General features: G+C 42.9%; 1 protein-coding gene across 1 annotated transcript in view; it reads right to left on the reverse strand.

Moving 5' to 3' along the window:
- Window positions 1-23,425, reverse strand: part of ADCY8 (adenylate cyclase 8) — a 226,090-nt gene that overhangs the window by 65,484 nt on the left and 137,181 nt on the right. The window contains exons 8-9 of the mRNA XM_035011958.1: window positions 17,560-17,757; window positions 1,658-1,758 (exon numbers count right to left, since the gene is read on the reverse strand). Of these exons, the coding sequence (XP_034867849.1) occupies window positions 1,658-1,758; window positions 17,560-17,757 (299 nt within the window). The remainder of the gene's footprint in view (window positions 1-1,657; window positions 1,759-17,559; window positions 17,758-23,425) is intronic.

Consider the following 23,425-nt stretch of genomic DNA (forward strand, 5'->3'; position numbering starts at 1 on the left):
TACCAATCCTGGGGCTATTGGGAGACTATCACCACCCACTTCCATTTGGGAACGTATGGGGCTATCATCTCACCTGTTTTTGTTGTAAATACAGCCCACGAAGTGTTTGGTTTTGCTATCTAGCTGTTCCGAAGTACACCACCTCCTGCCACCATCTCCCTGGAGTCCCCTTTCTCTTTCTCCTAGTATCCCTGCTAATCCAGAGAAGGTCAAGCATGGCCATTCTCGGAATGTTACTTAGCTTGAACACTTTTTATCATTGTAGACACTGAACCTGCACTAGCTCACTCCTTCTTCTGCTATTGCGCCCACCACATCCTCACACAAACCCTTTACTCTGGACTCTCTCATGTGTCCACTACGCTACAAACACAAGGTTTTGCACGCCCCTGTGCTTTTGCCAGTGCTGTTTTTTTAAACTGGGAATGCCCTTCCACTTATTCTTTTTATCTCATCCTGCTCAGCTCAAAATACTATCTTTTCTGCAAACTCTTCCTTCAGCCATCTGGTCAGAATGAATTACTGATTTTGGTACAGAGTAGGTAGGTAGTCAAAAGCACAGACTCTGTCTCTGGGTTCAATTCCCAACTCAGCCATTACAAAACGGGAATCAGAGTGCTCTCTCACTTACTGGTTGCCTTTGAGGCTTTGCTGAGACAATGCATGCCAAGGTTTTAGTGCTTTCTATGTAATAAGTGCTCATTAACTGGAAGTCATCACTGATGTCTCTCTCTCTCCCAATAAATTACATCTTAGAGGATGGAGACCTCCTCTTACAACATTATACCATCCTCAAGGTCTGGCATATTGCTAGCCTGTATGAGACATTTCACAGGTATGTGTCGATCCCATTAAAAGGGAAAATTCACAGTAAGTTTAAGGAGAAGGGACTTTACCTGAGAAAGGATGTGGGGGCTTCCTTAAAGTACAGGAAGAGCACAAAGCATGGCCCCTCGACTAACCCAGAACTAAGTTCAAATGCTGGCTCTGGCACTGACGACCTGTACAATATATATGCCCATGTCTGATAGAATGTCAAGAGTCCAGACTCTGGAGGGAGACTTTCTGGGTTTGAATGCAGGCTGTAACTTTTTCAGTGGTGAAACCTGGTACAAATTATTCCATGACTCTGAGCCTCAGTACTCTCCTCTTTAAAATGGGGACAATAGTAGTACCTACCTCATAGGGTTGCCATGAGGATTTCATGGGTTGTTGCATGGAAAGTATTTGGAACAGTGACTGGCCACATGTAGGTGTTTGTGGTATAACAAAAGGGCCAGTTTTGCTGGCCCAGGAAGCTTTGATGCTGTATCTATGAACAACAAAGAGGTGATTAACAGAAGCACAAGACGGTGGTGGTAGAGGCCCTAATACTTACTTGCTGCATTCACGGGTGCAGTGTCACATAAGACTGGGGCTTATTTTGATTTTGGTTGTTTTTATTAAGATCGTGAAAAAGACTCATTGCAGAGCAATGAGATGATGCAGAGTAAGACAACCAGGATAGACACTGATATTGTCAAACATTTTGGTGTGGATCCTGGATCCTGTTATTTTAAATTCCGATCCCTTGGAAAGGTCAGCTGGCTGGCTCCAGGTGAGGGACCATCAACTCACAAAGACATTTCACCTGAAAACTTAGTCCTTTCGTATTTACCTTGAAGAAGGAAGCAAACTTTGTATCGCCGTGATAAATAGAAGAACGATAAATGCACAGACCAAGTTTGACTTGAATACTTCATCCCTCATTTGAGAATACTGTAATTAAAAAAAAAAAAGAAGGAGAATAAATTACTTCACAGCAAAACTGGACTTCTGGAAGAGTTAAGTTTTTCTGGTGTTTGGAGTTAAGGGCAAACAGCAAGAAAAAAAAATATTAAAACTTTTTTTTAAAGGAGGGATCCATATCTTAATTAACTCTTCACAGAGCATTATCTCCATCCCTCCCTCCAACCTTCCAGTGAGAGCCCAGGAGTGAATCCAATTCTGTTCCCAGCAAAAAGGAATGGGCGGGGATTCTGCACAAGATTCTCCAGCTCTCCTCTCTCTGAACTAGCATCACTTGAACAAAACAGAAGAGCACTCAGCCATATATGTCACGAATCAAATTCACATGGACTTTCTTCATTTGTAAACTTAAGTCATTAAAGCGTCTTTCTCTATTTCTTGTTAGGTGGGGGACACAGGGAAAGGTTTCGTCCGAGTCTTCCTGCCTCCTTTTTCACGAAAACTATTAAAAAATAAGATCACAGAATCTTAGAAGAGAGAGCAGCCTAAGACAACTCCAGCGAGTGCAAAGCCCTTTAATTTCACACAGAGAAACCCAACTGATCGCCCAGTGTATTCCATGCCCTTCTCTTGTCTGCGCCAGGCATCCCTGCATAATGGTGCTAACTTAATTTTGATTATCCAGAAGGCTCAGTGATTTCACTGTCCAGGCTTAAAAGCTTCTGGAAGGTCAACAAGGAATATGCACTTGCCTTAGTCCTGTCTAGTTTCCTGAAACCATCTTGGAGTCACTAAATGGAGAAGAATCCAATTCCTTCAGAATGAAGAAAATATTTCTAAAACTGAAGAAGACCTTAAAATTAGCCTCAGTCAAGCCCCTCGTTTTCCCTCAATGCCAGAGAGGTCAAGCAACTTGCCATAGATCACACAGCATACGGATCATTTTTAGGGCGGGGGAACAGAAAGCTAAGCCTGGCTTTGGAACCTTGTAATCCCTGGCTTGAAATTCAGAGTTACTTTATAAAGGAAACAAGTAAATGGAACTCTGGCAACACCGTAGGCTCATCCCCAGTACCAAGAGAAGGCTTTGGTCAGGTCAATGAAATAATAAAATCAGTCCAACTTGTTGGTGTGGTAGTCATGATCAACAGTTACATAATTTTTATTTTCTTGCCTACTTCTTGGTGTGGTCTGGGTTTTAGACTGAACAGACTGCTCAGTGTCCTGGCTAAGATGTGGGGAATGGCAATGTCCTGTGGCCGGCGAGCTCCACGGGGGAAGCACAAAGTTGCTCAGAGAGTGCACCTTCATTGCTTCTTCGGGGCAATGCTTTTTCTATTCCCCAGTACTGAGTCCTCTGTCTGCTTGCCAATAACCTGCTTGGTATCTGGAGGGGAAACTGGAATACTCCCCCGAGGCATCACGATAAGCCACCCTCACTCCCTATAAAACTACAGAAAATCTGTATTACCAAGAGCGCTACCTAAGGACGGGGCACAGTCAGAGAGAGGCATATGCATACCAGCTTGGAAATCAGCAAGTTAGCCACACAGCAGTTCAGTCAAGGAAAGAAACATGTCTGAATTTCTTCTAACAACGAATCGTACAAGCTCCAATTATTCTTTGTCGGCTGACTGATGAATTTCAAACCAGCTTGGTTAGAGACTTGGTCATGAGATTTTTAAAACAACAATGATAATTTTTAGTGTGTCTAATCCCTGTCTTCCTCATTTTCTGCATCTTCATCATCCCCACCATCATCACAACACCTTGGAGTTGTAATGGATCGTGGCCATCAGGAATCCTTTCCATGACATTCCTGAGGTCTACTCAAATGCCTGCTCATTATCATCAGATGACCCTCTCTGCTTTGTTGGGGCAAGTGGGTTTCTTCCCGCTGGGTTGGGGCAGACCATTCTAGGAGGTTCTAAACACCCTCGCCTTGGGACACTCCCAGTGCCTGAGAACTCATTCCTTTGCAAAGATTCCTTTCCACATAGGGTCCATTTTTACTGTGAAGAGGTCTTTCTTGTAGACCCCAAGCCTGAGTCTCCGCTTCCTTTCCTTTCCTGAATGCTTCTCAGTGATGACCTTAAAAATGTCACCTCGTCATCATTGGTCCAGCTTAAAGTTGCACATGGCTTTAGGTTTTTCACTTGCCTCGGCTGGCAGGCTGGAAAGACTTCCTCTGGCTCCAGATCATCCACTCTGTCAGTGGCTCACTGTGAGTGAAGCTGGTTTCTTTGAACTTCCTTTTTCTGATCTGTCAGATGGGGGCATGAATACAATTCATAGGTTCCCAATGCTATTATCTTATTTGTGCTAGAATTGAATAATAAATTCTATTATTTTCATGTCTGAACTCCAATGTCAGCACTGTCACAAGAAAGAGCCTTATAATATTTGGAAAGCCGATGTCAATTGAATATAAAATACTGGGTTTCAAATGGAGTGCGTTGTTACTTTGGAAGCACAAAGGAGAACAGAACTATGGAAGGAACATTCCTAATTGGCTCAGGATGATAGGGTACTGACATTGGGTGGTGATTCATTTCACTTCCTCTTGACTTGTGAAGGTCTGAACACTCGGGCTTGCAGCTATATTAAGTTACTCGCTTCTGCTATCGTTAGAGCTCTCTCCTGCTCACCTCATGTCTGTTCTGTCCCCACTTGGCCCAGCTTATCCTTTTAAGCCTTAGTGGTGAGCAAAATGAACTAACCTAGAGCTAGGCTACTTGGATTTAAACCTTAGCTCCAACACCTACTACCTATGGAACCCTGTACAAGTTGACTAAGCTTTGTATGCCATGGTTTGCTCATCAGGATAATAATCCTTAATATCTCATTAAGGTTGCTGGGAGAATGGAAGAGTTAATATATGCAAAGTGCCTAGAGCAGGTGCTTAGGGGGCAGGGCAACCTCATATACGAGTTCCCTGTAATCAATTAAATTTACATACATGAGAGACAGAGAGCATGAGAGGGGGGAGGGTCAGAGGGAGAATATTTACTGTATTGCTATGCTTGTTACCTTTTCAAAGCCTGCTTTTCAACCTCAGTGTTGCCTTCTAGAATGCTGTCTTCTATTCCTCTGTACAAAATGGTACCTTGTACTCAGTAGGGTCCCCTAGAGTGTGGCTGACTGATTGGTCCATCATGTTAGAAAGGATTCTTTTAAAAGGAATTGTAATCTCGTATGTGTTTTTTTGTCTTAGGAAAAGACCCTGCCCTTATTCCTTCCCCTGCTTCCTAAAAGATCCTCCACCAGTGGGTAGAATTCTCCACTTCTCCAGGGACCTTTAGGAAAGGTGTCTTTGGAAATGACTACTGAGCCTTTATAATTCACCGAATCCTTGGTCTGCAAGAGAATATGTATATGTATATGTATATGTGTATATATATATATATATTCAGATGAGAAACTTGAGAATCAAATATGGAGAAAGTGTTTGTCAAGGTCAATTAGGGGATTGGTGGCCAAGTTCAGACAATAAGCCACACCTCTTGGCTCTCAGAGGGGCGTTCACTCTATTAGACCACTGTCTGAGAGCAGAAAAAGCCTGAAGCCAGTACCTGAGCCAAGTATATTGGGATTAATACCAATGAAAGAGCATGCCCCTTGGAACAAGTTACAAGCGCTTTCTTTGAGATCTTAGATTAGAGTTTGGATTACCTTTTTTTTTTTTTTTTAATCTGTAGGGCTCTGGTTGACTCAGGAAATGGTCAAAATTTTGTAACATATTGGAATAATAATAACCAATGTCTGGTACAAGGTAGGCACCATGCCATATGCTTTACATGGACGATCTCTTTTAGTTATCCCAACAATGCTTTGAGGAAGATACTGTTTATCATATCCCCATTTTGCAGATAATGAAACCGAGGACTAGAATAATCGAGTAACTCAAACAGGACTTCACGGATTACAAGTAGGGAATCCTGAGGTTAGCCCTGGAGTGCCAGGTCTCATTGGCTGTACTACTGCTATTACTTTGATGTTCTTAAGGCATGGTTATCTTCTTCACAGGATGCAGCATAGTGTGTCTTGCTGTATTTCAGTGATGTGGTTTATGATACAAAGAAAGGGAATGTGTTAAAAATTTGAGTCTATGTAAATCATGGTTAGAATGAGAGTAAATCATGATCTGGGCCAAGCATGGCCCTTAAAAACATCCTATGAATGAGTTTAATAAACTGGCACTGCTGAATTTTCATGATTGATGGATGGATTCTCAGCACAAAGCAATACAAAGGAAGAGCCCTTTTCTTAAAGCCTGCAGGAGTGAACCACTAGCAGGGAAGAAAAGAGAAGGCACAGTGGGCTTTATTTAAGAGTTACAGAAGAAGGGGCGCCTGGGTGGCTCAGTTGGTTAAGCGACTGCCTTCGGCTCAGGTCATGATCCTGGAGTCCCGGGATCGAGTCCCGCATCGGGCTCCCTGCTCGGCGGGGAGTCTGCTTCTCCCTCTGACCCTTCCCCCTCTCATGCTCTCTGTCTCTCATTCTCTCTGTCTCAAATAAATAAATAAAATCTTAAAAAAAAAAAGAGTTACAGAAGAAGAAGAACCACAATCTTCAAGTGATTAAACCGTTGTTTTAAAAATAAAACTCTCCTACTCGTTTGACCAGGTTGAGACATGGGGTCCCTTCCAAGGAAATGGGGGCAGGAAGAACAAGTGTTCCATTTTGTTAGTGTCTGGGGACGTTGGTCTTGCATTCTCTTGAAAGGCATCTTCAGAAATGACATCAGAGCCATGAGGATCTACGGGTTCCTAGATCTGTCACAGGAAGCTTGGAACCCGAGTTTGGTCACACAAGGAAAAGCCTATTCTAGATTCTTCATCCACAAAGGTGTGACCAGGGAAGCTAGCTTTCAGAGATGAATGAACAGAGCTTTCACAATTTTTTGTTTCTGTGCCTGAGTCAGGCCTGGAAAATCTTCCTATATGTGTGGGAGGAAAATTACTCTTTTCTCCTAGATTGGCCACTTCAACTATGAGCTAAAGAGTACCGACTAAATTCTTGCATCTCTATAAATTGTAAAGAATAGTTCTAAACAAAGCAAGGACCTAGTTGATTGTCTAAACTACAGCTATACTGTTTTTACCCAACTGCGTATGTGAGATTACACAATTTTACAGGAGGAGTGTTTTGTATTTGTCACCTTTGTCCAATGCTTACTCATGCCAATTTCACTCAGTAAAATCTCTCATTAAATCCTGACTGAAGATTTCCGGTGATGGGAGAAATCAGCCCCTCACTTGAGAGCCCATTCCATCTTTGGATAAATCTAATTGGAAAAAAGATCATTTTCTAGCACACCTCTAATTAGTATAAATTAATAGGTTTGTTAAATTAAAGAAGGGATCTCAACCAGGACAATTTGCTCATTTTGCATGAGTGAATGAAGGAATTTAACTTCTGTTGTTAAACTCATGCATTATGTAACATGACAATGGCTAGAGTACCCTTAATTGATCATCTGAGTAAAAGACATAATTGCAATAAAAGAGGGAGGGACTAATTTTCAATAATTTCATATTTTGAAATAGATAATCTTCCTTATCTTGCTGTCTAGTGTCTAACCAAATCATTATCAGCAATAATTCTACGAGTGACAGGTGTGTCTGAGCAATGTCTCACTGTCTTACTTCTTCCCAAGTAACCTGACCTCTGAAAAAGGTAGATTTCTTCATCTTTAATAAACTCATGAGGAATCATGTGAACACATATCTAAGATGGACAGCTTCAGAAGAAAGAGGCTGAAAGGACACTATACTGGGCATTATAGAAGATCCTTAATGACAATACAATATCATTAATGTGTTATGATACCATGTTACCATCTTCCTTGATAGGGAGGTTGACTGACATATGAGAATTCCAAGCAGAACTTTACAAAGCTTCCCACCTGAATCTTCCATCTCACCCTTTCTCAAATCTCTCATCCTTGGGAGGACAGACTCTTCCTTTCTTTACTGGCCCAGTTCCCCAAGCCACGATAAGCCCAAGGGAGTGATAACTACTCCTGTGTTCCTTGCCTAGAAGCCACTGGTTGTAGGTGTTGATGAGGTCTACACATGAAGCATTAGGATTGCTCTGAGGACTGAGCTAGTGTCTTTTGGGTTGAAATCATCACAATTCTACCATTTTACACTGCACTTATGGATGAAATTGGTACTTTTGACTCTGAAAATACTGGCTCGGGGGACTGGAGCTAGCTAATTGGTCTGATAAAAAGAGACACGTGAAATGACCCTTGATATCATTTGATTGCCTAGAGGGTGTTAGAAATAGCAGTAATTTTGCAGGGTAATATCATGAATATAAAGGAGTATCACAAAGCTACTATTTGAATAAGGGATGGATTTTCTTCCTAAGCTTCTTTGAAATCTGTTCTTCCCACCGGAAGGAGGTGGCCTAAACAATCTTGGTATTTTGGGCCTTACTAAGAGTAAAACTCAAGAGTAACCTGAGACCACAACAGAATAATTCTTTTAAAACACTGCAACAAAAACTTACAATGTACTATATGCTGGCTAACTGAATATAATAATAATAAAAAAGTAAAAAAATTATAAAAAATAAGGTTATGAAGAGGATCAGGAAGTGTCTGATCCAGAAAAATAAGAAAGAAGACCTGAGACCATTTGGCTCAGGCTCCAGATTCCTACCTTTCTGCACCTAAATAAGAAACGGAATGGTTCAACAAATTCTGAACATCTAATTCCAGAGTCCAAAATCCTAATCCACTAGAAAATTCATTCATCTGCCTAGCTTTCTTGGCTTTGCCACAAGTCCTCCTTAATGATGTCATTCCACTTGTCATAACTCCAACAAGAGCAGGTGGAAAAACAAGAAAGAAATGTCAAAGTTTATGATGCATTTTTCCAGAACTCTTTCAAGCCCCTACTTAACTTGGATTTCTTTATAAAGGCTGGAGGAAATTGAGAGAAATTCTGAATGCAGATAAGAACCACCTGTATTCAGAAAGGATTACCTAAAGGCTCCCTTGTGTGACAAGTCCTTGTTGTCCTTGTTTTTATGTGGCTGCTGACAGCAAGAAGAGTAACGTCAAATGAATGTTTTGAAAGGACTCAGCACAAAACTTGGTTCATTGCAAGTACTGTCTATGACAAGTATTATTATTATTACCTAAAAAGTGGGCAAGAGCTGATGGCTGACTTGGGTGTGAAGAGGAAGCTCACCCTCAGTTTTATTCAGACAGGCCTCTGGCCTGTGAGGTGGCTCTTGTCCAGTTTGCCTGCTCTCTCAAACCATTGGCTCACACAGCTCGTTCCTCGATGGCTCACACCATCCAGCCTTCTGTCTGGATACACAGCTCAGTGGCAACTTGAGGGCTCAGCATGTGCACCCCCACGGCCCTAAGGCAGAGCTATCTCACGTGTCAGCTTAGTCACTTACTGGGTTTTCATGGGTGCATGGACAGTGAGAGTGATGGGGCTGTCTTTGTTGTATCTGGGTGCTGCCAGGAAATGTGGTAGATTGTGGGTGCATGTACATGTATGTGTGTGTACATGTGTCTCTGTGTACATGTATGCATGTGTACCTGTCTTGCATGTGTACATGTGTGCACGTGTATGTGTATATGCATGCACATGGGTGTGCACACATGTATGCATGTGTGCCTATGCGTGTGCATGTGTACATGTGTGTGTGTGTGTCTGTGTACCCGCACATGTGTGCATGCATGTGCATGTGTCTGTGCACATGCACGTGTGTGCATGCATGCATGTACACCTCTGTGCGTGTGTATGCATGTGTACATGTATGTGCATTGCATGGGTGTGTATATGTATGCATGCGTGTCCATGTCTGTGCATGGGTGTGTGTACATGTCTGCATGTATACATGTTTGTGCATTGCATGGATATATACATGCATGCATTGCATGTGTCTATGCACGTGCATGCTTCTACATGCATGCATGTATATATGCCTGTGCATGTGCATGGGTGTGTGTGTCCACGTGTGCATGTCTGTGCATGGGTGTGGGTACATGTGTGCACGTGTATGTGTCTGTGCACATGTGTCTACATGCATGCACGTGCACATGTCTGTGCATGTGCATGGGTGTGTGTGGGGGGAGTAAACAAAGGATGAGAGAAGTTTTCATGGTTTAATTTTGCTTTTTTTTCTGCCTCCAAGGTATTTGCCACATGCATAGCGATATAATCTCTCCAGCACACCCCATCAGCGTCATCCTCAACACAATTCCAAACGATGTGAGAAGTAGACACCCTGAAAACAATAGATCTTGTAAAGTATGGTAGAATCTGAGTTTTGGAAAAAGAGTTAGATTTGAATCCCTGCTCTGCTATCTTCTACATGTTTGAGCCTTGAGAAAGTTACTCCAACTCTCTGAGCCTCCCTCATTTATCAGACAATAAAGCTAACACCTACATGAAAGGACTGTTGTAAAAATTAAATGAGGTAACAAATATAAAATGCTTACAGTAGGGCCTGATACAGTAGCAAGTGATCAACGAATGTCAGTGTCCTTGCAACACTGCTGCCTCGAGGCACTCCATAGGAGTTATCTGCCTTTCATCTGCACAGCAACCTTGTGGGGATGGCAAGTTCAGTGACTTGCCTAGGATCACAAGCTGGAGTGTAAGTTTGAAGAGAGTGGAAGCCACGTCTCTCTGTCTTCTGACAGCGCCTGCCCTGGTCTATGTCCGAAGCAGTGAGTAGGTACCAAATGCTCTGCACTGGGCCTGAGGGACTTCCCAGGGATCACGTGCATGGACAGAAGGACAGTCCTCACAGGAGCATAAAGAGAGCTATCTGTGAAATCTAAAATCCTTAGCTGGCTTGGTCTCCCAGGAAGAAGGGCATGGCCTTTGGGAATGATCAAATACCAAATGCCCTTAGAGAGAGTTGATCTTTCTCATCTTATTCGGAAGATGGTGATAACAGAGAATTTGGAACAATAAAATCATTTAGAGAAAAGACAACTGAATGACTCTTGATCCCAGGGGGTCAAGATGGCCACTGCTTGTGCTCTAATGACCTGAAGTCAGGGCTGGGAAAGCCTCCCACAATGGGCTGTCCGTGTGTACTTGGTTAGTTGGCACCTTTATGTACTTATGTGATTATGTGTATGTGAAGGTTGTGACCCTGGTATATAAGCCACAGGAACACTGTTTTCTCCCACCATTTTTAATGAAGTGGTTTCTTTATGGAAGCTCTACAAGTGTGAGACTTATGTTAAGTGAGGGTTTAGCCTCACCCAGATGTGGATTGACATAGGATGAATCACAAAGAAAGGGAAAAGAATAACTATTGCATTTATTCAAACATCTATTCCATGAGTATGATGTCAACTAAATTTCACAACAACCCAGTGAGGGGCAGGTATTATGATCATCATCCTCTCAGTGAGACCATCTTGTCCTGTGTCACCCAGTCAGTAATTGGTAGGAACTGGATTCAAGCATGTCTATCCAGCAATCAAGTGTATGTTCTTTCTCTGTTGTTTAACAAAGACCAGACACTTGTGAGATAAAGGAGATGTATGAATGTCCACCTGCATGATGGAAAGCTCTCAATGTGTCAGGATCCACTCACGACCTGTAAATCCATCAACCATTCTTTGCACCCACTTCTATTTCCAAAGTGGGATTTGAACCAAAGTCTGCTTGACTCTAGAGTCTGAGCTCCTAGGAACACTGTGAGCCTTATGGAGACATTCCCTGAGGCCATATTGGCATCCAGTGTGGATCTAGGACCTTCTGATATGACCTGATTTCTGAGGGTATTTGGCGAGTGACAACCCCAAATCCTAATGTGCAGCCAAAGACAGAGAAGGTTGGCCACCAGTGTGGGACAAAGGAATCCTGGAATCCTAAGTGTGGGTCCCCCTGGAAAATCAGAATCTTGGGGACAGAGTGACAGGTGGGTACCTGTATTTTTAACAAGATCCCCAAATACTCTTTTACTTGAAAAAATATCAGCCTAGGACAAAGAGGCTTTTTATCCTTAAAATTCTCATAATCACATAAGGAGGTCATTTCTCAATGGGAAGGGTTTTGGAATTTAGCAAAAAAGATGCCAGCATTTAAAAAGAAGGAAATCTAATCATCACTGATATGGTTTGACTTTAATACTTAGCCTCCTAAAATGCTCACATCAAAAGCATAAATTCCCATAAACCAATTCTGAAGTATATATTAAACATAGCCTAATCTTTACTCGTGATGAGGAAGTTGACGTGTTCGGAGATGGCGATACTGTTTTCGAAAACTAAGCTTAACAAAGTCCTCCAAGTATGTATTAAGTCCCTCAGCTCGACAGTAATGCAGCCCCTCCAAGTATGTATCCCTGTGTTACTGAGCTCTCTTCAGGCACTACAGATATTGGGCTGGTTTATTTGGCCTGGAAACATCCATAAGTAATTATAATTAATTGCCTTCCCCATCCTAAGCTTCACAAATAATAAAAAAAGAGCCTTGTCCTAGAAGAGAAATGAGGACCAGAGGCTGATCCCCTTCCTGTAAGTGTTGTGGGGTTAAGTCTTCCACTATATATATAAAGAATACTCACAAATCAATAACTGCAATGAAAGATGACAATTAAGAGGAATGTGCAAATCACAAAAGGAGAAACAGGAAGACCAAAACATAAAAACATATACAGATAGACTTTCAACCTCAAGAATAATTAAAAAAAAAAAAAAAGTGACAGAGATATGCTGTTTCTTGTCAAAGTGGCAATTTCAAAGCATAGTCACAGTTTTGAGAGCAATTTTGTAATGCACATCAATATTTTTAAATGTACATTTCTCTTGTAGCCATTTTTAGGATCTTCTTCCCAAGCAAAGAATTAAGCATGGGTATATGATTTAACTAAGACAATGGTTACTGCAATGCAGTTTATAATTTATAAGAGTGAAAAACTAAGGAAAAAAAGCCAAAAATGGTTAAAATATGCAATGAAGTAGTTACAATTTTTTTTGTAACTGCATATTTAATAATATGGGAAAAGGGTCAAGCAAAGAGTGCTTAACACTGTATCACAAATCATTATGTATAAAATGGTCCCATTTTAATAAAAAAATTGTGTAAATAAGCATACAGAATCGCAATCATGAAGGCGTAGCGAGACAGATGCCAAAATATTTGCAGTGGTTATCCTGGGTTGTAAGGTCACAGGAGATATTATTTTCTTCTTTTTGTCTTATATCCTTGGCATAAACTTTTGTTAGTGAAAATGCATTCATTTTATTTATAAAAAAAAGTCATATGTAAGGAAAGAAAAAAAGTCATATGCAAGGAAAGAAAAAAATCCAGTATGATCAACAGTGTTTGACAAACATGCCATGTTTCTACATCCCTTTCCCCTAATTCTGATTTTTGTTTGCCCCTGAGATCTGTAAGCTGTCTCAGGAAGTATTTAGCTCGAGGCTAAAGAAGGGCAGAGGATTTTTCTGTGAAATTTGGGAGGACGGGAGGGGACTTTTGCTGCCTGGATTATGCCCCCCAACCCACCCAGAGGTCTGCTCAGAAGGTCCTCATGGGGATGCTGGGAACTAGAGATGCTAAGAACCATGGATTCTAACCTGGCTGAGGTCCAAGCCCTGGCTCATGTTTCTTGTTATCCACACTGGTGAGTTCTGAAAATGAAGCGAGGTGCTACTAATAATCACATTGAGAGAATCAGTCAGTTAAGCGTCTGCCTTCAGCTCAGGTCATGATCCCAAGGTCCTGGGATGGAGCCCCATGTCTGCCTCCCTGCTCAGCAGGGAGTCTGCTTCTCTCTCTGCCTCTGCCCCTCCTCCCCTGCTTGGGCTCTCTCTCTCAAATAAATAAATAAAATCTTAAAAAAAAAAAAAAGAAAAGAAACATCTTGGGCAAACCAGGACATATGGTCACCATGGTCATAGGGAATTCTGGGGCTCATGGCATCGACTGCTGAAAGATGCCAGGGGCTGTCCGACTCTCTTCACAGATGAGGAAACAGAGGACCACAGAGAGAAGCAAACACATGCTGCCCAACCTTGGTGATGACGAGTCATAAGCATGCTGCTCTGAAGCTTAACTCAAAAGATTCCTCTGTGTGGGTATGTGTGTGAGAAAGTGTAAATGTATAAGTGTACAAGAGTGTGAGTGTATGTGTGAGTGTGTAAGTGTGTGAGTGTGTGTGTACCACCATGAAATGACATGGTGGGACATGAGCAGAACTTCACAGTCTTCTCTCCTGAAGCTCCACTGCTGAGAGTCAGATCAACACTGACTCATGTCTTTTGGCTCTTGGAGTTCTAAAAAATATCCCAAGACCAGCTTACAGGAGTTAAGACAGTCTCCTCTAAACTGCTCCTTAACCCAAGTCTTCATTCATTCAACAGGTATTTTTGTGCAACACCACGAGGTATATAAAGGTCCTATTTCACAGAGCACTCTTGGTAGAGGTGCCCATTTTTATAAGCTAATGTGATCAGGAAATGTCTGAATGACATTTCGAAGGAGCTTTTATGTTCTCTAACTCACTATATGGGTGGAGAGGGGAAGGCGTTCCCTTGTTCACACATCTTATTGTTCAAACAGAATGAAGCCTTTCCTTCCCCACAAAAGTTCCAACGGTAAAAATCAGTGTTTCCATTTCCTGTTTTCCTTTTGGAAAAGATGCTTTTAGGGGTGCAAACTTGCTCCTAAGAAACAGGGTAGGGCAGTGGGGACAAAGAGGTCTTTGGAGTCACAAATGCTATATATATTACAATAATCCTAAGATGCACAATTTTCCCCTCACTTTTAAACGTCTCTGAAACCAGGATGCATCTTACTCTCCATGGAGTGGTAAAGCCTTGAGTTCTTTCAGAGAGGTTTGTGATTGCTTCTGCTGGTCAGCAGGGGGCGATATCAACCCGGGACCACTTCACATCCAATTCCCTGACTGAGGTTTTTGGTTTTTTTTTTAAATTTTTTTAAAAAGATTTTTATTTTATTTATTTGACAGAGAGAGAGACAGACAGCTAGAGAGGGAACACAGCAGGGGGAGTGGGAGAGGGAGAAGCAGGCTCCCGGCCGAGCAGAGAGCCCGATGCGGGGCTCGATCCCAGGACCCTGGGATCATGACCTGAGCCAAAGGCAGACGCTTAACAACTGAGCCACCCAGGCGCCCCCCTGACTGAGGTTTTTTAAAGACCACATTCAGTGTGTGAAATCAGGCGGCAAGGCTATATGGATTCCATTTTGGAGTTTAACCTCTTGGAGAGCTCCTTTTTTTCCAGACCAGTCCCAGGGAGTGGGCATGTGGGTGGGATTATCTGCTGGGTGGGATTTTTTTCTGTCCATCCTTACCTTGAGGGGTAAGGCCAGCTTATCGGGAGGAGTTCCTTCCAGACTCCCCATACTGGGTTTTTCTCACTTAGTGCTGCATAGAAAATGGGGCATCTCACGGATGATGGTACCTTAGAGTCAACAGAATATGGCAGCCAGATTTTGAGATCTATGACCTCTACTCAACCTCTAGACGGCTCAGTTTTCTTTTTTGTAAGCGGGATAGTAATGTTTCTCTGAGGATGCAATAAACTGATATACATAAACACCAGGCACACAGTAGATGCACATTGATACTATTCTCCAGTTCTGGAATCTTATGGACTTGAAGGTGCTATGTTAAATCAGCTAAGGCTCCAGGACTCTTTCCTACTTATTCTCTCTCCAGAACCTCCTGCCTCCTGCCTCCCACCCCATCCAAAGTTCAAAGAGGAGAGAATGCAGATAGCACAGGACTGTTGTCTTTATATGAGGGCCTGGGAGAGAACAAGCTCTAGGACTCTTGGGAGAGGCAGTGTGGTGAACAGACCAGGCAGCGGCTGGGGGCTCACAGAGGGCTCAGATTGAAGCCCCTCTACTGACAGGTGGAGTTTGGGGTGGGCCACCTAATCATTTCTCTGTGTCTCCATTTCATCAAGTATAAGATGAGGCTCATAAGAGCACTTACTTCACACTGTCATTGTTAGTGAATTTGTGCTAACAACTTAGAATAGTGCCTGGTATTTGGTAAATACCCAATGGCTATTACTTATGATACATCCTCAGCTCGACAGTAATGCAGCCCCTAGAGAGAGTCTCAGAGCAAAAGTCAATGCGAGGGTCTCTGTGACAGGAAGGGGGGGAGTGAACAAACGTTCTGATGTGACCCACTGTCCTCACCACGGGGCACCCATGCAAGGCAGAGCCCACGCTGGATAGTGCAAGGCTGGACAGTCAGTGGGCAAATCCCCACATGTCAGTTCAGGATGCTATCCTTTGCTTCTCCTAGAAGAACCTTTCCTGGACCCAGAAATCAACCTCAGACACACTCTAACCCCTCCCCGCCCCCACCCCCCCGGCCCACTCCTGCTCCAACACCAGGTCCGCAGATGAGATGCAGACGCTACTGAATAAAACACATTAAAAATTATCTACAGTCTGCAGGGGTCAGGTCATTAGCGAACCAAGTACATCTTTAGCAAGAATGAACAAAAGGGTTTTGTATAGCTCTGGATGTACGTATTTATCCAGGCTAATTGAGAAGATTCTTTGCTAGACCACCCTGTTCTTCCTAACTTCTTCAATGTGGCAACCACAAAAGAAAACGCATTTAATTTGGACCTTAAGCCCCTTAAATATATTACAAGTAAGAAAAGCCTACTTGCTCTTTGGAGGAGGGGAGGGTGCTGAGTGAGACAAAATGTTTCTTCTCTTTTTGTTAGCACCCAGACACAATCCATTTCAAGTTGTGAACTAGAGGTGAAGATATTAATTTTGGAGTTTGCAACCTTTAGTTAATCACAGAAACTCACTGGGAATGGTGTATGTGCACAGAAGTGTGAATTCTCCAAATCCAGGAAAGCAGAATGCCCCAGGCAGCTGAACAAAGTAACAAAAAATTGCTCACTGGAGCTTTGCAGAGTATTGGATCAAACTCCTGAAACTTGCTTGCAAATTCCCTGCTGTTTTCGCCTGAGGCTCCTGCAGAGACCAAGCACCCTCCTGTGCTCAGTCCAGGAAGGTCTGTCTGCTTCCCTCAGTGCAGAGGAGCAGCCCAGCTAGGCAGGCACAGCGCCTACCTCCCCACAACCCTGTACAGTTTAGAGCTAGGGCGGGAGAGAGGCATGGGAAAATGCCATTGTCAGTATGGGGATGGCTTCCATTTTTGAACACTTAACCTAATCAAGGCATTGCCTGGAGCTTCTCATAATAGCCTAAGTGGGAGGCACATCCATGATCCTCATGGTGCATTGAGGAACTCGTGCTCAGAGAGGCTACCTCACTTCCTGAAGGTCACATGGCAAGGAAGTGGCAAAGGTGGAATTCCAACCGAATGCTGAACCCACCACCCATCTCCTTTCCGCTATGCCTACATCAGGGGGCCTCTGAGCCATCGGACAACTGGGAAAATGGGAGAAGTGGTGTCTGTAATCTAAGAAAGGCAGTCTTTATCACTAATGCTTGCATCCAATTATTGGGCGTTCTCATACATTATGTGACAAGGGTTAGAACGGACATGAGTTCTCCTAAAAGCAAAAGCAAGTAGCTGTTAATGTCCCTTAGGGTTAAAAACCTCAAAGTCGAGGAAACTCCTTTGTTCTTTTAGCTATCTTCTCCTTAAAGAGCAAAGCTGAGGCCCTCTTGCCCTAACCAGCATCTCCATTCATGGCCTTCAGTCTACTCATGAGAAAAAGAAAAGACAGTACCAAACCAAATCGAACAAACAAACGACAAACACACCAACCAACACCGCAGCCCCTGGGCTCTCTCTCTGGTCCCATGAACATTTACGACAAGTAACTTCAGAAGAAGAGCCACTGTGGAGACCCAGCTCTACCTTGTGCTCCAGGCTGGAGTCTTTAAACATCAGTGAGAATGGCTTGATATGCTCTCTTCTCAATTTATCGCCACTCCGCAAGTCGATGGTATGTTCTATTCTCTTGTTAATTTCCTCAGGCCCAGACTGGACATGCAAAGCTTGTGCAAGATGGTTTGGAAGTAGATTTATTGAATTTCTTGTTAGGGCAGCCAGAGTCTAGGGGGAAAGCACATGCAAACACAATAAACCTGCTAGTCCCCTTTGGATTAAAAAGAAATGCAATGTTTTTAGATCAGGTTGCATTGCAAACAGTAATAGCACTCCATGCATGCAGTCGTATTCAGTGAAACCTACAGAAGTTGATCAGTTAGCCATTTGCTTCAGAGAAACACAAAATATCACATCAGGAGGGTCACTTGCCTTTCCTCTGGGTAGGTGCACTGAATTCCTTTGGTTCAGGTATTTAAAGAGTTGTTGGCTTGGAGATGTTAATCAAGACCCTTTCTCTAACCAGGCACATGGCTGGTATGAGAGAAAGAGAACCACCAGAAATAACAGAAAGTAAAATAGCTGAAAAGTCCACAGAAATGATCATCTCTCACCAAGCAGAGTCCACACTCTCGTGTGGTCTTTCCTTTAATGGCGGTGGAGAGACTGGGAGACCCAGGGCTTGCATTTTTTTGTTTTTGGCATTCCTTGTGGACGGAGAGCCAAACGTGCCAGGATCTCTTCCTTAAACTCGAAGATTGTTAGATTTTTGCACTTCACAAATATGTTTTTTCCCCCATAGATCTAAATCTTGATATAGATATATAATGATATATAACGCCTCATTCCTTTTAGGCAAAAAATGCAAGCAGCTGCAGCCTCTCAACATTTCCCAGGGGTTAAACAGCATGAGGAGGGGAAAGGCGCGGCCACCTTGGTTGGTCACATGGACGCAGCCACAGCACTGGCTTGTGAAGATCCACCAGGTGTGACACGGAGGCCTCTGTCTCCCGCTGTTTCAGCTGCAGGTGACAACACCAACTGGCTGGATCAAGCCAAATGCAGTGATCGCTCACAGCTCCAATTAAAAACAAATGCTTTGACAAAATAGTGGGAGTCAGAGCCGAAGGGATATGGGGACAGGGATGTCCATCTCCTCCTCCAGGAGATTTCCCTGGGGAGAGGTCCAGGATGAGGTGCATTTGTAGAGTCAGGAAGTGAAAACTCCCTGCCTCTCTGAACACGCTCACCGCATCTGCTTTTCTCTGCCAGCCTCCCAGCCTGGCCACACTTAGCCCACAGACTAGACTGGGATCAGGTGATGGAGCCATCAGATGGCAGCCTGTGGGACCTGACAGAGCACCTGGGATGCTGTCTTGCCCGAACCCTTCATGTATCCCTGAGCCTCAGAGGCATGTGCTCAAGAGCCATCAGCTCATCTACAGTCGGGTCAGATCCTCTGACTCCAGAGCCAGAGTCAGGGGCTTTGAGCTCATGGAAAACTTCTAGCCCATTCCATAAGGATTCTTCCTCTGGTACTGTTAGACTCTTCATTTTAACTTTCATGGAGATATTTAATGTAACCTAAATTCAAGGTCTCTAAGGAATTCCATAGTAGGGCTTCATCACCAGTAGAATTTACTGAAACCCTTTCTCCAGCCCCAGGATAAAGGATGGAGTTGCATGTGCCAACATAAGAAAGTAAAGTACATGCTCGTAGAACCCTGAAGCAGTTAATTTCAGCTCTGAATACCAAGGAGGCTACTGCAGAGAAAAAGATAGATGTTAGAGGGAGGAATGGCAGGATGAGAGGGGAGGAGGAGGGCTGGAGCAGGGAGAAGGAAGCAGGGACCAATGTTCCAGAAAATTGAACAGCAGGAACCATGCAGGGCCAGAGGGCTTGAGCCCCTGGAACTAAATGCTGTTACAACAGCATCTCAGAAGGCAAAGGCATCTGCACTGTCGGCCACACTGTGCATCCCGCACTGGTTTCTTGGGCAGAAATTCTTCCCACACAGTTTGGAAAATGACAAGATTTAGTTCTCTATCTTGGAGGGGAGGGGGAAATGTTCATGTTGTTGTTGTCTGGGCATGCACTTTTACCCTCTGGCTTAGAGATGCCAAGATGCTCCCCCAGCAAGTGCTTGGAGCTGGGGTTGAACAGCTGGATGTGGAATCGGCTAAATATTGGCTCACTACATTCATTGTTAGGTATTTCTTTCTCTCCCTGTCATTTTAATTTTTCTCACGGTTTTCCTTCCTGGAACGAAACTGATCCTACCTACTCTACCAGTCCCTCATGCCTTCACTGGCTCTTGAACCTCTGGATTTCACAGAGAAGGGGAATTTCAAAAAATACCTTTGGGACAGATATATATAAATTACAAAAGCAGCCACCAGTGCCATGACAGCTCTCTGATGTGACCACCACTTCATAAAATAAAGGGTAATTTTTTTCAACGAGAATGCTATACTCTCGAAACAAAGGATAGTCCTTTACATTGGTTGCATTTAAATTAATGGAAAACTCTGCTCATTTTTTCTTACGTCGATTGGGACTGGTGAAAATGGCATGAGAGATTGACTCTGGTCTATAAGCCGTCCTTCCGAAAACAAGCAATACACGTTGCTTCCTGGTTGCCTGTATCATCGGCCACTTCTGAAGGCAGAGACCAGTTGAGGCACCTGTCAGAGCTTTCCTACCCCCCACAAAATTCTACCAGCTTTGTGGCTACTTCAAATAAAAGTCTGGAAGCACCTCTCTCTTTTTCATCATCGCTACCAGGTTATAGTTAAGAGCTGGGAAGGAGCCCTTGTATCAACATGTCAATGATGCTGTGCTGGAGAATTCTTTTCTTCTCCAGGCAATTATTTTTATTCTTTGTAGTTATATCCCTAGGATTTTATTACAGTTGTCAGTGTTCAGTGGACCCTTTCCTGATCGTTCACTTTGTCAATGACATAGGACCATCATATCTGCTGTTTGACCAGCAATGTCTCTGGTACCCACTTCACAGCTTCAGGATGTATATGCTCCAGGGAAGGCCAGCATCAACTCAAGAAGTCAAGCGAACTGGAATTAGGGAGGGAAATCATCTGCTTTCACTCACCCCCCATGCACCACTGCAAAGCACGGCTGGCTTTGGGGGTGACTGTGGTTTGAGATGATCTGGTATACCTCTCCTCCTCCATTCATGATGACCACTAAGATTTGACCAGGTTAGATATGGTTGTCAACACCAAAAATCCATACGCTGATACTTCACAGGGATTCTTTTGTAAGTAGTATTGGGGAAATGGGTAATGGGTCTCATTTGCAGATTTAAAGTCATTATAGAACCAGTTGTTCTTAATAGAATATGCCTTTTTCTCTTTTTGAGATGGACAGCTGCAGTGGGAGCAAGATTAAGATCATATTAAAAAATAGCATAAGCTTTCAAATAGGATTCCAACTGCAACTGACCTCTTAAAAGTCGAGATTATTTTATGTAAAAGACTTAAGCAGTTGGCTAGCAATAGGAAAACAAATGGATAAAATGGAGGGAAATGGGAAATGCCTGAGAATAATAGAAATATATATATTTATACACACACACACATATACACACACATACATACACATGAAATTGAATACATGTATCTGAATGTATGTTTCAATGTATAGCTCAAATACATATTATGCTTATATACAATCATAAGTGTGTAGACTCATTTATTTACCTTAGCTGCTATTTCCAGATATTTGGGAGGTCAGACTGGAGCAGCAATGTTGAGAAATATCAAAGGTTGCTGCTGAGCCGACCTCTCATATCTGAGTCTCTTCACATAAAAGCACAGCAGCCCTGAGATTTATCCTAACCAAGATCCACGCCCTCCTGACGCATTTCAATGACCTCCTTACCCATAGGCACTTAGGACAGATCAAAGCCCAGATGAGAACCAAAGCCCCTTCTCCCAAGTTTCTGAACGTAGGGTCTGCCTGATAATCTGGGGGTTCGGGTGAAAATCAGCATCACAGGTCCCAGTTATGCTTTTGTAAACCGCATCTGAGTGGGGTGGGGCAAGCCATAAATCCTCTTAAACTCACCATCTGGTTTCGGCCCGTGACTTTTCTTTGGGAATTGTCTTATATGACATACAGAGTGAAAATCTATTTTTCCTACTGTCCTCTCGCTTCATGGATGGCCATGAACTTTGGTAGTCCTTCATCAGGTTGTGGCAGCAAATACATCCTTCCCAGTAAGATTTCCGGCTGAAGGTGTACTCTCCAGAAACATCCAGTTTTGTTGAGTCAGAAACACTGTAGTTCTTATGGATCGCATATTCCAATTGCAAAACACCCTCCAAAGCATCCCTGGAGATACTGCAAATCCGCTGACATAGTTGCAGTGTTGGCATCTGGGGAAGTCATCACTAATTCTCCTAGTTAAGTCCTTTCCAAAAAACTTGTTCAAAGAACACAGGGAATCAAGGGATGCTTCTTTACAAAATGGTTCTGTGGACCAATCAGTTTAGGAAATATGGATCCATTATGGTTCAAATTGCACCATAGCCACTCAGCACGTGTTTGTTGAGAGACTTACAGTACGCGTCACTGAAATTAAGGTACGGATAAATTCTGCAGAAATGAGATTTTAAAACTGTGTATTTTCCAAACTTAGAACCACAAAATGCTTTTTGGCTCAAATCACCTCTACATGTTCTATGAAATATCATTTGGGAAACGTTGGTCTGAAGTTCTTCCCTGTTTTTGTTCACAGCTTCTACCTGGGGTCCTATCTCTAATCCCTGAGTAAGATCCTATTAACTTCCCTCCATGTGACCCCCTTCTAGTGTATAGAATCAGACCCAATGCAAATGACATCTGACCTTGTGCTGGAGCCTAGACACCTGCCATAATATGACCTACTAAACAATTACTCAGCCCATTCTATTTTATGCATTCAAACATGGAGCATCTAAGCTGCATGCCTTACCACTACTTTAAAAACCAATTATCTTGATGAAGTCCCAAAAGTTCATTTTTGCTTTTGTTTCACTAGCCTTTGGAGATGTACCTTGAAAGAAGTTGCTGTGGCCGATGTCACAGAGGTTACTGCCTATGTTCTCCTCTAGGATTTTGATGGATTCCTGTCTCACACTGAGGTTTTTCATCCATTTTGAGTTTATCTTTGCGTATGATGTTAAAGAATGGTTGAGTTTCATTCTTCTGCATGTGGCTGTCCAATTTTCCCAGCACCATTTATTGAAGAGACCGTGTTTTTTCCATTACATATTTTTTCCTGCTTTGTCGAAGATTATTTGACCATAGGGTTGAGGGTCCAAATCTGGGCTCTCTATTCTGTTCCATTGGTCTATATGTCTGTTTTTGTGCCAGTACCATGCTGTCTTGGTGATCACAGCTTTGTAATATAGCTTGAAATCGGGCAACGTGATGCCCCCAGCTTTGTTTTTCTTTTTCAACATTTCCTTGGCGATTGGGGGTCTTTTCTGATTCCATACCAATTTTAGGACTGTTTGTTCCAGCACTTTGAGAAATGTCATTGGAATTTTGATCAGGATGGCACTGAAGGTATAGATTGCTCTGGGTAGCACAGACATTTTGACGATGTTTATTCTTCGGATCCATGAGCATGGAATGTTTTTCCATCTTTTTGTTTCTTCTTCAACTTTTTCCATGAGTGTTCTGTAGTTCCTAGAGCATAGATCCTTTACCTCTTTGGTTAGGTTTATTCCGAGGTATCTTATGGTTTTTGGTGCTATTGTAAATGGAATCGTTTCTCTAATTTCTCTTTCTATAATTGCATTGTTAGTGTATAAGAAAGCAACTGATTTCTGTGCACTGATTTTGTATCCTGCCACATTACTGAATTGCTATATGAGTTCTAGTAATTTG

Source organism: Mirounga leonina, unplaced genomic scaffold (assembly GCF_011800145.1).
Source record: "Mirounga leonina isolate KUSES-001 unplaced genomic scaffold, KU_Mleo_1.0 Mir_165, whole genome shotgun sequence".
Taxonomy (NCBI): domain Eukaryota; kingdom Metazoa; phylum Chordata; class Mammalia; order Carnivora; family Phocidae; genus Mirounga; species Mirounga leonina.